We start from the raw sequence: 14,277 nt of genomic DNA, 5'->3' as shown, positions 1-14,277 counted from the left end.
CCTCATCTTTACATTCCAAACCTGTACCTTTAGAGTCCAACCCCTACTCTCTAGGGTCCAAAGTCTCAGTTTCCAAAACTGATGACAGAGCCCAGATTCCCTTTTTCAGGGCCCAAAGCCTCAGCTGTAGGATCCAAGCCCTTGGTTTATGGGCCAAATGCTCCTTTGAAGGTCCAGCCCCTCCTCTTGAGTACCCACAGCCTCATTTTTAGGGTCCAAACACTGTTTTTTACGACTTGAAGCCTTGCTTCTAGGGATCAAAGCCTCATTTTAGGGTCCAGATCCTCTTTTTGGACACCAAAACCTCATTTTTATGACCCAAAGTCTCTGTTTCAGGTTGCAGACTCTCCTTTTTAGAGGCCAAACTGCATTTTTAATTTCCAAAGCCTCGTTTTCGAGCTCCAAAGCAGCATTTTTAGGATCCTGCCAGTCCTTCTGAAGGGCCAAGTCGTATCTTTAAGTGTCCAAACTCTCATTTTTGTGGTCCAAACCTACGGTTTAGGGCCCAAAGCCACCTTTTTAGGTCCCAAAGCCTCATTTCTAGGATACAAACCCTCCTTTCTAAGTTCCAAAGCCCCCTTTTAAGGTCCAAAAACTTGTTTCTAGGGCCCAGAGCATCATTTTTAAGGCCCAAAGTCTGATTCTGAAGGTCCAAAGCCTCACGGTTAGAGTCCAAACCCTTATATATAGGGTCCAAAACCATCTTTCATTAAGAGTAGCCTTTTGTGAGGACACACACATTCAAGTTTGTGGCCTTCACATTTGTAAGCAGTGAAACCTGGTGTACTGTCTGTAGGAAACCGAGAGAGATTAAGGCAGTTTCTTATATTGAGGTAAAACTAAGCTGTTTTTATAAATACTTGGTATCAAATATTTTGATTTTTGGGCTATTTGAATTACCTTTGTAGTACTGAGGCTTAACTACCTTTACTGTTAGATGTAAATAGCAGCAGGAAAACCAACCCAGTTCAGCTGTGAGTGTTATCTGTTTGTCTGTTTCCTGCAACAGAAGTGGGTTTTGTACCCTCAGATGAATGTTCAGGTTGGAAGGGACCTCTAGAGGTCGTTTAGTTAGTCCAAGCACCCTGCTCACATCAGGGTGACCTAGACCAGCTCCAGGGATGGAAACGCCACAACCTGTCTGGGTAAGTTCCAGTGTTTGACCACCCTCACAGAAAAACAAAAGAAACAGCAAGAGGAAAAGGGGGGAAAAAAAAAAAAAAAAAAAAAAAAAAAAAAAAAAAAAAAGGAAAGAAAGAAACCAAACCCACCCAAAACTTACTTTTTAAGTTTCTTGTGTTTCCAGTTGTGCCTGTTGCCTCTTGTCCATTCACTGGGCACCACTTGGGTGAGTCAGACTCACTCTTTTTTACTGCTTCCCATCGGGTTTTTAAAGGCATTGATAAGATTCTTTCCCGCCGCCCCCAGTTCTTCTTAAGGCTACAAAATCCTGGCTCACACAGCCTTCCCTTGTATGTCCGACGCTCCAAGCCCTTAATTGGGCTCCAGTATGTCCGTGTTTGCCTTGTACTGGGGAGCCTAGACCTGGGCCCAGCACTCCAGATGTGTCTCACCAGTGCTGAGCAGAGGGAAGGGTCACGTCCCTCGACCTGCTGGAGCTCTTCCTAATGCACTGGGACACTGTTGGCCGCCTTTTTGGCCGAGGCGCGTTGCTGGCTGGTTCATCCAGGACCCCGGGTCCCGTTCTGCAGAGCTGCTTTCCAGACAGTCTGCCTCCAGCCCGCAGTGAGGGCTGGGGTTATTCCTCCGCGGGTGAGGACTTTGCATTTCCCCTTGTAGGGCTTCAGGAGATTCCTCTCTGCCCATTTCTCCGGCCTGCCAAGGTCCTGCTGAATGTCAGCACAACCCTCTGGTGTGTAAGGCACTCCTCCTAATTTTGTCATCTGCAGACTTGCTGAGGGTACACCTGTTCGCTGTCCAGGCCGTTAATGAAGGTGTTTAACAATATTGGCCTCAGTATTGCCCTCTGGAGCACCACTAGTGACTGGCCTCTGTGTTGCATTACCACAAGGCTGCTTCTCCTCACTTCAGTTTCATTTCTCTCTCTGCTGCATAACAGTCAAATCCGGTTTAGAGCTCTCCAGGGTGTGTTTTGTTGTTACCGCTTCCTTTTTTAACATGCCGTCCTCTGGGCTGAGCGTGTAGGCGCTCCATTTCATTTCTGATTACAGCAAGGCTTGTTTTGTAGCTTTTAGAAAACTTGTATGTAGATATCTTGGGTACGGGATGACTAAAGTAAAAGTAATAAATCCTGGGTCTGTATTTTCTGATTTTTGATGGTATGTATTACCTGAACAGAAAACAGGAATGATCTAAAATAACTGAATGTAAGTCGTCATTTGACTAAGAAGGTGTTCTGTATCAGAAATACAGTTTTAAATTGTCCCATGTTTTCTTTACTTCAGAAAAGTGGCATATGTTGTGCATAAAGTAATTTAACTTGCCATGGTAACTCAGGTCATTCTTTATTATGTTTTTTTAATGTATGGTTCTTAAGGAATTTGTGCATTCACATGTATGTTTGTGAACCTGTGATTCCCATGCAGAGATGGATTTAGTACCTTTCCAGTCGGGATTTCTGTTTTGAGTCTGATGCATTTAAAAAAATAACAAACCCCAAACCCACCAACAAAACCCCGCACCATAGGATAGATGGGCAGAACAGGATAAAGCTCTGCTAAGCATTTACAGATTGTGCCAGCATGTCAGGTTTTGGTGAGCTTGTGTTCTTATACCAGCAGTTGGAAACCTAATCAAGGAAAAAAATAGTCATTTTTAACCACGGCTGTATTAAAGATGAAAGAGTTAAGAACAGAAACCAGTTGTTTTAGGCAGTGTAATGGTGGATAGTCCTCACTCCAAAAAGTTCTGTTCTCTGTAAAAGGAGGAGTTAAAAGGTGTAGGAAGAGTGATATGTTATGGAAACAGATGGCATGGCAATATTGTTAGTCCTTATTTTGAAGTGGGATTTTGTAGGAGGGATTGCCCGAGTGGACAAACAGGAGGAGGGGAGGATGTGTTGAAAGGAAGGCTGGGAGCGGAAAGGGAGATGTAGAGCATGTGAGGTGAGCTGAGGGGGAGGGTGGGGGTGGCTGGAGGAAGAGAGTGCTGAGAGCCAGGGCTGCAGAAAATACTGACATGGGAGTTGCAACAACAGGGACCAGTGATCTAAGGCTGCTCCCTTTTGGTTTCGCTTGCTTTGGTTCACGGGGCTGACTCATCCCCTGGAATTTCTTATCTCCAGACTTGTGGAAGCAGGTGAAGTGTTAGGTGAGGTTTATTGCTCTGTGCATTGGGAGAAGAGAGGAGGAGGACAAGTCCCCCTGGCTGAGAACTGTCCAAGGGCTGTTGAGCAGAGCGGAGAACTACAGTGTTCTCGTGAGCGCTGTGGTTTGTGAGCACGTTTTGTGTGGCCTGCTTTCGTCAAAATTTGTGTGGTTGTTTTTAGGTTAAGGGATGTGGAAATGTAAATAAAATGAATTCCAACTATCTAGTGTTCATCTTCCCCGTGTATCCGTAGAAAGAAACTAAAACCAGCCAGACTTCAAGCCTGACTGCAGGGTGATGCGTGCACAAGAAAATACTTTTCCTGGCAGAGAAAGGTAGGTGGAGCTGCCTAATGTAGGTGCCTACGTGGCAGATTTGAAAAACAGAGCGAAACCCAAACAGAGTGAGAAACAGGTCACTTCTTCAACTGATCATCTCTTCTTTAGTGTCAGGGGGCTTTCTGTAGCCTGTTTGTTTGCCGTGTTCTTCAGTTGCTTCCATAAATACCTTACTTGTTTTGCGTGAGCTTGATTTGTTGAAAGCAAACCTTAGCAACATCTGATTCTTGCCAAGTTAGTCTTTGGCTTTCTCAGAATGTCATTCTCTTATGGAAACCACTAGCAATGCGATGTTTTAGTTTTATTAATAATCTGGTTTCTGTCAGTAGTCGTCTGTCTCCTAGTAAACCATTTAATGTCACCGAAGTTTTGAATTCTGTGGTTTCTAAAGGTTGAGCGGTTCCATTTTTCTACTTGTAGTACCCTCATGACCAGGGACTTGGTATTTTGATGGCAGAACATTGACGGCGAGAGGCCGAAGCTTATACATTTGACAATGAAGTTGTGGAGACAAAATGGTGATGGAAAAGTAACAGTAAATCAGAGTGGCGTTGGCCAAAGACCCTTCAGCAAGAAGTGGGTTTAGGAGAAACCTTGGTGACTAAGATTGCAGCGTAATGCTTTTATTATCTGAAGAGAGATAATTTGGTATAGAAGGGTCAGGAGAAGCACAAGTAATGTTTAAAACTGAGTAGTACAAAATTTTGGCCATTTTTACAGCTGCTTTGCAGCATCAGCTGAAACTGGAAGCTTGATCATACAGTTGAATCTGCACCTGCCTCGAAGGTGGATGGATGAGTTTTCAAATCCAGTAGCTTGCATTTTTTTCTTTTATGTTTATAATCCTAGATGTTTCGTGGTGTGCAATAGCGAACAGGAGTTTCCGAGGGCGAGGGTTTGATGCAGCAGCCGTCACATGGCATAAATGTTGCTTTCAGAAGCCGTTGTGATTTCATTGGGCTTGTTTGGACAAATGCACAGTGTGGCTATTTGTGAGTGCCTTTGTGCTAGAAAGTCACTTAGAATTGCAGGGAAGGGGGAAGCAGAGGGGGAAGCCTGATGTGATTTATTTGCTGAGCTGAGGAGGGCTGGGGTGGTGTTTTGGTTGGGGTTTTTTCTTCTGGAGGTCGACTCAGTCTGTTGTCCTCAAATAACAGGGTTCTTTTTTAGCGCTAATGGAGGTTTGAGCTGTTCTAGAGCTGAAAGCAGTTTACTGTTTCAGAGTATTTTGTGAGCTGCCTATGGATGCTGTGATGAGTGACTAAAGAAGGGCAGGGGATTTTTCTACCAGTTGTGTGTCCTGAAATACTGCACACACTGAAGCTCTGCAGAAGAACTGTGCTGTTTCAGCTCATCAAACCAGGGTACTGCTAGTACTAGAGGCAGTGTATTCATGTGAGGATTACGGGAAGAGACATACATGAAAAGGAAAAGAGGCAAAAACCCAACTGGTGGAATTAGAAGTTTGTTTCATCTGCATTCATAAAGGAGTGTCAGCTTTTTTCCGTCTATGCATTATTACAAAGGTTTCTTAATTTCTTCAACTACGTGGTGATCTGTTAGAGATCCCAGCCATTCCTTAAAGTAACTAGAAGTGATGGAGTTAGATGTGCTCTGCTGTACTGGATATCAGCCCTGCTCTTCAATATCTGTAAATTGAATATTTAAATGCATACTCAGAACCAGAGTCTTTTTGACAGAATACACCCTAGTATAGCTGTTACAAATCTTGTGATCCAGTTTTCAACAAAAGCTTGGATGTTAAAATTTAATGTAACTCTAATTTTTCTTTTTTTTTTTTTTCAATTAAGACATAATTGGAAAATTCTGCAACTGTTGTATTGATATTCTTTATTTTCTTCTCCTTTTTGGGAGAGGAGGAACATGTGATAGGGAGAGCTGTCCGATAAATCTTTGGCTCTGTCAATACCAGAGTGACCACTCTTTCAGTAAAGATGTTTTTCCTAATATCCAATCTAAATCCGCTTGAGGCCATTCCCTCTTGTCCTGTCATTAGTCACTTGGGAGAAGAGACCAACACCGGCCTCACTACAACTTCCTTTCAGGTAGCTGTAGAGAGCAATGATGTCTCCCCTCAGCCTCCTCTTCACTAGGCTCAAACTCCCAGTTCCCTCAGGCGCTCCTCACAAGACCTGTTTTCCAGACCCCTCACCTGGACCCGCTCCAGAACCTCCAGGTCTTTCCTACACTGTGGCGCCCAAAACTGGACACAGCTCTCAAGGTGTGGTCTGACCAGTGCTGAGAACAGGGGCACGCTCACTGCCCTGCTCCTGCTGGCCACACCATGGCTGACACAGGCCAGGATGCTGCTGGCCGCCTTGCCCACCTGGGCACACTGCCGGCTCACCTTCAGCCAGCTGCCGACCAGCACCCCCAGGGCCTTTTCTGCCGGGCAGCTTCCCAGCCACTCCTCCCCAGCCTGCAGGGGAGGCGACACGTCCCCTCAATCCCCAAACCCCGACCCGCTTACTGAGGGACAAGAACGAGCTAAATCCTTCTGGGGTAGACTAGCCGAAGAGGCCAGAGGCGCCACGGAGAGATCGGGGTCTAATGAAGTCTGGGCTAAAGCACCGCCCTACGCGCCCCAAGATGGCGCCGAGCAAAGCGGGGGAGGACGAGGTGAAGATGCCCATGGCGGGAACGGGGAAGAAGCGCTAGCACTAACAAGCGCACACAATAGGGAGGGGGAGGAGAACGACAGGGGAAGAGGGGGCTGGGGGCGACTGGAAAGAGGAGGGGGGCGTGAGTGACGGGCAGAAAGCCAATCAGGGCGGTCGCTGGAAAGAATGCCCTTATAGGGCAAACACCCCGCCGAGCAGAGGGAGGGGCGAGCCTAGAGGGAGGGAACGGCCCGCCCGCAAGGGAAGTGGGCGGGGCCGAAGCCTGACAAAAAGGCACTGCAAACCGGAAGTAACCAGTCAGTCGAGCTCCGACTCCGGGTCAGACACTAGCTGGGACGAGCGGCTCGTAACTGATTCAAACTCAGAGGAAGAAGAAATGAGAGTAGCTGCAGTTGAATGCCAAAACATCCCCATCCAAAGTAAAGAGTGATCGCGAAGGGAAAAAATTCTTCTTACTAATTGGAGGAAAATTAGGAACGCTAGCGTTCCCGGTCCGGGTGCCGGACGGGGGGCAGAGGGTCCACTCGCCAGTAAACCCTAAGGATATACAAGCGATTGTTAAGGCAATGGCGGATAAAGGGCTTAATTCTGCCATGGTCTCCACCCTCATAGATGGCGTTTTCGGGGGAGACGATATGCTCCTGTTCGACATAAAACAAACTTGTAGATTGATTTTTGATGGGGCAGGGCTGATCGTTTTTAAACAAGAATGGGAGGACAACTGTGCGAGGAAACTAGCCCAAGTAACCGGGGCGGATCACCCGCTCCATGGCTCCAGCCTGCAGCGGCTGATAGGTACAGACCCAACAATGATTACCCCCCAGGCGCAGGCCCAGGGCCTGCGGGCCCACGAAGTTCTGACAACTACTCGTGCGGCCAGAGAAGCCATTCGCACGGCCTCTAGAGTTATTGTCAAGCCATCGCCATGGTCCATGATAAAGCAAAATGAGAGTGAGAGTTTTACACAATTTGTGGATCGCCTCCAGGCAGCGGTCGATTCCTCGACCCTGCCTGCGGAAGCGAAAGGCCCGGTTGTTGCAGATCGTTTACGTCAGCAGTGTAATTCGGCAACCAAAGAAATCTTACGATCACTGCCAGTGGGGTCAAGTATCGCAGACATGATTAAGCATGTCGCAAAGGAAGAGCATCTAGCCCCGATTCAGGCGGCCGTTCGTACCGCAATAGCTAATGTGATGGCATGTTTTAAATGTTGAGGACGGGGAGAGCGATAGAGCGGCTTCGGTGGGCACCTGCCACCTAAGCAGGGTCAAACCACCCCAGCCAGGCCCTAAGCATGGGCTTGCGTGCCTTAACGCGTGCCCCCACGGCTGTCTGCGTGGCACGTCGTTGTCTCCTGTCCTCTTGTGAGCCTCGGGGGCCCGTCTTCTCCACCCCATGGGGGCTCCCAGCACCCTCCCCTCTGTCCAGGCACAGTTTCAGCCCTTTGGTGTGACGCTTCCCCTTTGGGCCCGACTTGTCTGCCCGCAGCCTCCTGCCACAGGGGCCTGCCGTGGAAGTCCTTGCCTTGCACAGGAGACTGAACTGGACTGAAGCGTGGTCAGCTGTGACAACTGGTGACTTTATTTCAAGAACTAAGTCGAGCGCAGCAAGTGCGTGCCCAGAGAGGAGCGTGGGCAGGACAGAGCAGGCCTCTGGCACTGAGGCTGCCTTTGCATCTCAGCAGGCATTGCCCCAGGAGGAAAGGGTGGTGCTACCCTGCAGGCTGCACTGGCTCCTGTTCCTCCTGCTGCTCAAGCCTTGATCCCCCTTAGGACCTGCAGGAGCTCCTGCAGCAGGTTAAAGAATTCCAGCAGCTTCTGCCGTGGAAACTGACAGGGCCTAAACCTGCCCGACTGGGTTGGGATTGGCCTTGGCCTCTGCACGGGGGTTGAGGTGAAGACTGGCTGTGGCGTTGGAGCAGCCGTTCCTGCTGGGCGCAGTCCCATCTGTGCCAGGATCCAATCGTAGAAGTGCTGCGTGGAGGTGTAGACTCCGGGCCGCTTGGCTCTGGCGCAGCCTTTCCCCCAGCTGGTCACCCCCACGAGCCAGAAGTAGTCAGCGTGGTTGTCTTGGCAGACAAGAGGACCACCGCTGTCACCCTGCAGCGGAGCGGAGGAGAGAGAGAGGGTTCCGGTGTTGTTGGGTGGCCCCGGGAGCACTGTGGCGGGCTCCTTCTCTCTCCCGGCACCTGCCAGAGCCGTACCCACTGCCCAGAAAGGCTCTGCTCAGGTGCTGGAGCCTGCAGGGCCTTGTCCAGGAGGGGCTGGTGGGCCTGCAAGGTCGGGCGCTCTCTCCTCTCTGCCCCAGTGGATCGTGGAGGTGGGATCGTGCCAGGACTGGGATCCGGAGCTCTGGGCTGGGGCAAGAGCACTGGGTGGCCTTTCTGGGCAGAGTGCCGGGGCTCTGGGACAAGGCGGGCGCTGGGCAAGGGCCTGCAGACGGGGAAGGGAGGCGAGCCCCGACAGCGGTGGGGACCCAGCGGCGGGAGGGCGACTTGCCGGGCGCAGCCCGCGCCGGGGGACGTTTGGGCGCTGGCGACAGGGCTGCCTGTGCTGCTGGGGGCTGGCGTGGAGCACGCTCCTACCTGGCAGGTGTCGATGCCGCCCCGCGGATAGCCGGCACACACGTTGTGGGGGTGGATGGCCCCTCTGTACCACTGGCTGCTGTTGCAGAGCTTGACATCGATGAGGCGGACCTGGGCTTCCTGCAGGACAGCGGTCGATCCTCCAGCTGTGAGCACAGAAAGGAGTTATCCGGCAGCAGCCCTTCTGTTCCCAGTTCTCCTCCCCTGTCTGGCTGAAGCCCTTCCCTAGGGCTTGCCTTTGCCCCTGCAGAGGCCTTGTGCCGGGCTTGCCCTTCCGTCTCGCCTTGGCTAACGGCTCGGGCGCCTCTCTTCGTGGCCGTACGTCCCCACAGCCCGACTCTGGCTTTTGCCGCTGTTGCTGCCATAAGCCCAGCCCGCCCTCCCCAGCGTGCCGAGCTTGCCCTCGGGACACGAGCACTGTTTGGGAACTCACATCTTGCCATGGTGGCACCCCAACCGCTGACATAGCAGTTCGTCAGCCCTGACACTCTCAGCGAGGTGTCCGGCACGCAGGCGAGCTGTACGTAGTAGCCGCACTGGACAGGCTGGTCCAGTTCCAGCAAGGCGATGTCATTCCTCTCCGTGCCGTTACGGTAGTGTTCGTGAACCACCAGCCGCTGAATGTTGCGCACTTGGGTCTCAGGGCCTGGCTGAGCCAAGTGGGTGGCCCCGATCACCACGCGCCACATGGTCACATTCCTGGAAGGCAGGTGGAGAGAGGGCTCAGAGGGAGCGGAGCCCCGTGCTGCAGCAGCCCCCCAGTTCCCTGCCTTCTGCTTCCCAAGGCAGGGAGGAAAGCAGCGCTGCGGAGGGTGCCAGTGCCCCAGCACACCTTGGGCACCAGGAACATGGAACTGGAGGCTGCTAGGAAGCGGTGGCACGAGCCCAGCCTTCTGCGGAGCAGTCTCTCAGTTGGGCTCGCCAGTGCCCCGGCACCGGGCGCACTGCAAGGCACCGGGATGGCAGGAGCTCGTGGTGCTGCGGACAGGGCGCCTGCTGGTGCTGTGGGGATAGCCCCCTTCCCTGGTCCTCCTTACCTGGCCCCGACGAAGCAGTGGGCTGCTGTGAGGACCCACTGCGGGCTGATGAGGGACCCTCCGCACACGTGGCCCGTGCCCGTTTTCCAGGGGTTCTGGATGCTGACGATCCAAGGCCAGGCCCCTGGCTGGGCACCCGTACCACCCACGACACGCGACATGCCATAGTGAGCCGCCATGGGCCGGAGCCCGCAGGTCCCGCTGTAAGAAGAAACTCATGAGTGTGCTGCTGGACGGCTGTGCTGCTGTTGAGGCTGAAGGTCAGCCGTCTTCCCTCCCCCCGAGGGGCTGCATGGACGGCAGGGCCAGGGAACCCCGTGGCTGTGCCTCCAGCCCTCTGTCCGCTTCAGCCCCGTAGATGGGTTGTGCCAGCGGCCTGGGTGCTGGAAAGGAGCTGAGGCTCCCACAGGGGGTTCGGGAAGCTGTGGGGTGGCCACGGGGCACAGGCGGGCCCCCTCCAGTGAAGCCCAGGAAGGGCTGCCCGAGCTGCCTCCCAGAGCCTTGGCCCACTTACCCACAGCTGGCCCACATGCCGTGCGCAGGCCGGCACACGGCCAGCAGGACGAGGAGGGCGAGCAATTTCATCGCTGCCGGCGGCACGTGTCAGCTGCAAGAACGAGGTCTTGTTGCCTCCAGCGCAGCCGCCGACGTACTGCCCGCAGCAGTCACGTTGCCTGAGGTGTCCTTGGCCCTGGGGCTGATGTCACAGAGCCGCCGTTTCTGGGTGTGGGGCACGGTGGTCTCTCGGAGGGGTTGGAGGTGGGGGTGTCAGCAACATGGGGGGTTTCCAAGCAGGAGGGGAGGCAGAAGCCGGGATCAGACTCCCCTGACTGACCCCTGCTGAACGAGGGCGCGCAGGCCCCATGGCAGGCAGTGGCGCCTGCCTCCGAGCGCTGCCTGCTCACAGCCAGCAGGAAAAGAACAAGCGTGGCATGACGGCCTCTTTGGGAAGTTCACTGCCACCCTGCTCTCCACAGCCGTTTGCCTCCAGGTCCTGCCCAAAACACGAACACCGGGGAAGATCACCGCTACAGGCAGTATGCGCCTGTTTGGGGGTGGAAGAGCCAACCCGGTCTCAGCCGTGGCCGGCAAGCAGCCATGTGCGACGGGGACGAGTCCCGCAGACCTGGATGCCTCCAGCGGCTGACGGCCAGAGAGCTTTTGACCAAACCCGGCGCAGAGCAGCCCCCTCGGAAAGCTTTGGCTCTCCCCAAGGGCCGCTGCTGCAGCCGGAGCGCACGGCAGCGTGGGCAGCTCTGGCCCGCCCGGCCTCCAGAGGGGGCGCCTGCAGACGGGGCCGCCCCGCGCAGCTCACGTACGGCAAGCGAAGAAAGCGTTTTTCCTTCTTTTTCTCTCTTTAGTGATGGAGGTTTTCTTTCCTTTTCTTTCCCCAGTCTGGCCCTGGTGTTTGGCTTTGGTTTTCGGCCTCGTTTTTCACAAAATTCTCACAGGATTTCCAAACCTTGAGTTCTTTCAGCCTTGTTTTTCCCAAGATTCAGGGCCTCTTGTTTTGTCTGATGGACCAAGGGGACTGTCAGCAAGAGTTCCTTTCTCAAAGCTTGGTCCTGTTTTTCCAGACCCCAGTCCTGTTTTTTCCCAAGATTCAGGGTCTGCTTCATCCGCCGGACCATGTGGTCTATCAGCAATGCACACCTTTCTAAGTGACTGTTCCTTTGAACAAGAAGAAAACCGCCAGACTGGTGAAAGGGAAACCTCCTGCCCCGGAAAGTACCACCAGAGCGTCTTGCTTGGTTAGACTAAGAGATGGGCAAGAACAAATCAGTCAGTGAAAACATGGTTTTGAGGAAAAGATCCAAAGAAATTGCGGCTTTCGGGGGCCAAGGTGAGGCAAAAGAATGCATCTTTCAGACCTAATACTGTGAACCATTCATAGGTTTCTTTTAAACTAGTCAATAAGGTGTATGGGTTTTGCCACTACCGGCTGGAAATCTTCAGCTCTCTGATTTATTGCCCGCAGGTCTTGTACCAACCCTCAGGCTTCTTGACAGGCAGAATAGGAGTGTTATACTCTGAGGAGCATTCAGTTGATAACCCAAATGTTATAAATTCGCCTATAATACTTTGCACTCCTTGTCTGTCTGCCAATTTCAAAGGATATTGTTTTACCCTGACGGGTCATGCTCTTTCTTTCAGTTTAACAACAACCAATTCTGCATTTTTAGCCTTTCCAGGTATTCCCAAGGCCCATACTCCTGGGTATACCTGGTCTTTTATTTCTTGTACAATTTCTTCTTCTCTGATCTGGGGTACAGTGAGGGCCAAAGTTAAGATTTCAGTGTGGTTTTCCTTTGGTACTGTAAATTCAATTTCTCCATTGTTAACATTTATTTTGACATTCAATTGCTCTAGGAAGTTCCTTCTCAAAAGTGGTTTAGGGGCTTCAGGCAGGCAGAGGAATTGATGCACCCCTACACTTTTCCCAATTTTGAATTTTAATGGTTTCCGAAAGAAAGCCTTCTCAACCTGCCCAGTTGCTCCCATAATATTAACAGTTTGCCTACTCACAGGTAATAAAGTCTGATTTAACACTGAAAATGTGGCACGTGTACCTATTAAAAATTCTACAGGTTTCTCTTCTTTCCCTAGCTGAACTTTTACCAAGGGTTCCGCTAGGGAGGATTCCCCTGGTCCCAGTCAATCTTCTTCCATGTTGGCAGCTGTCACTGATTTGCCCAGTCTCGGGCATTCCTTTTCCAATGCCCCATTTGCTTACAACAAGCACACTGTTCCTTTAAGAGGGGTTGACTGCCTCTAGGTGGGGGCACTTGCACCACTTCTTACAACTCTCAGCCTTATTCAGAGGGGTTTCTGACCTCCTGCCCTGCGCAAAGCACCTGCTGTAGCACCAGCAAGTGTTTTGCCCATTATTCTCTCTTTCTGACTGTCTCTATTCCGATATACTCGCCAAGCACTCTCCAGCAATACCGCACTAATCAATTCCTGGCTCCTGTTTGGTTGGGGTCCCAGCCGGGATTGGTAACTGGAACATGATTATCCGCTGTTCCAGCAGAGTCCCAGCCAAGGTTAGAGCCTGTACTTGAGCTCTAGCTGCCCTCACAAGCATCTGTTTCTCCGACTCACTAAAACACCACATCCAACATCGCATCCACATCCTCCCAGTCAAGGTCCTGAGGTTTTTTACAATCTCTTCTCTGACCCCTGCCTCTGGTTCTTCGCCCCCTACAGCGCCACAGTCTCCTCCCTATCACCTTCTTTTTCGGTCGGAAGCAAATAATCCTCCAGCCTTTCATTCTGCAAGCCAATTTTGAAACCTCTCTGTCCAGTGCTACATACCGAACACCATCATTTTAATTTCTCTTCTTGCTTATTTTTATCTCTTTCTGTCACCAGAACCATAGGATCCTGGGACGCTGGGTTGATTCCACATTCCTTTTCGGTGTAGAAATAACATGAGTTGCAACAAAGTGTTATCTTTCAAAGTTCCGTTAAAAGGCCATTTTCCCCATCAACCAGTACATAAAGGGGCCTCCATTGGTTACAATATTTGCTCAGGGTCTTCTTATTTACCAACCCCCCAGTGGCCCCCCAAATTCCTCCCAATGCACTAATACGCACCCAAGGGGGCTTTTCTTTAAAATCCCCCCCATCCTCTAATTTTCCAATCTATTTTATCAGGGCTTATTGAGCCCTCACGATACTGAAAGAGTTCAACCCCTGACAATCCCTGACTAAGATACAGAAAAACTTTACTCGCATCTTTCCTGAGTTTTTCTTCCCCTGCAAGGACGGCTTTAGCTATTTGCTGAGCAAAGCTGATAAATAGGTAACATCTTGCCTGACATCAAGGAGACAAAGCTCCAGCCATCAAGGAGACACCTCTAGTACACAACTGCTTGTTACAAAAGGTTGCATCAGAAAAGGGGCCCGGGCTTGTGCTCCAGAAGGAGGATTCAACTAGAGGACAGCTGAGGAAGACTATGAACGCTGGGAACTCATCACCATAAGACTGCCCTTCTCAGGAAATCTGAGGGATATGTATGATTTTTGTGTACAGGGACTGATGTGTTTTGCTAGCCCGTTGGAGCACGGATGGAAGGAACCATCCCTCGTGCTGCCCGGCGCCGTAATACAGAAGCCCTGCTTAACAACGCTGAAGTCGTTAGTGAGTTTTCTTGGATTCAGTTACATCACTGCTTCAGCAAATGCTTCCCAGGCTCTGGAGGTGAAGTGGCCTCACTAAAAACTCAGTTTGGGTAAACATCAAGATTTTAACTACGCAGAGGCAAATTAAGCTTCAAAACACACATTTAAAGAGATATACAGATGCACAATTCAGCAGAGCCTGTGATTCTGTGACTTTTCTGGACACAAATGGCACTAAAAACACGACTAAAACTTTCTTAAAA

General features: G+C 51.3%; 1 protein-coding gene across 1 annotated transcript; it reads right to left on the bottom strand.

Annotated features, from left to right (window-relative positions):
• Positions 1-7,953: 7,953 nt before the first annotated feature.
• On the bottom strand, positions 7,954-11,520 carry LOC147412682 (acrosin-like). Its single transcript, XM_086481153.1, has 5 exons — positions 11,339-11,520; positions 9,890-10,090; positions 9,271-9,551; positions 8,853-8,992; positions 7,954-8,367 (listed from the first exon to the last, which is right to left on the bottom strand). Exons 1-5 carry the CDS (start codon positions 11,518-11,520, stop codon positions 8,020-8,022), a joined length of 1,152 nt encoding a protein of 383 aa, XP_086337279.1. The 3' UTR covers positions 7,954-8,019.
• Positions 11,521-14,277: the final 2,757 nt, after the last annotated feature.

Source organism: Leptosomus discolor, unplaced genomic scaffold, assembly GCF_034619465.1.
Source record: "Leptosomus discolor isolate bLepDis1 unplaced genomic scaffold, bLepDis1.hap2 HAP2_SCAFFOLD_45, whole genome shotgun sequence".
Lineage (NCBI taxonomy): Eukaryota > Metazoa > Chordata > Aves > Leptosomiformes > Leptosomidae > Leptosomus > Leptosomus discolor.
The sequence above is the reverse complement of the archived record's forward strand: the minus strand, read 5'-3'. Positions and strand labels throughout refer to the sequence as shown.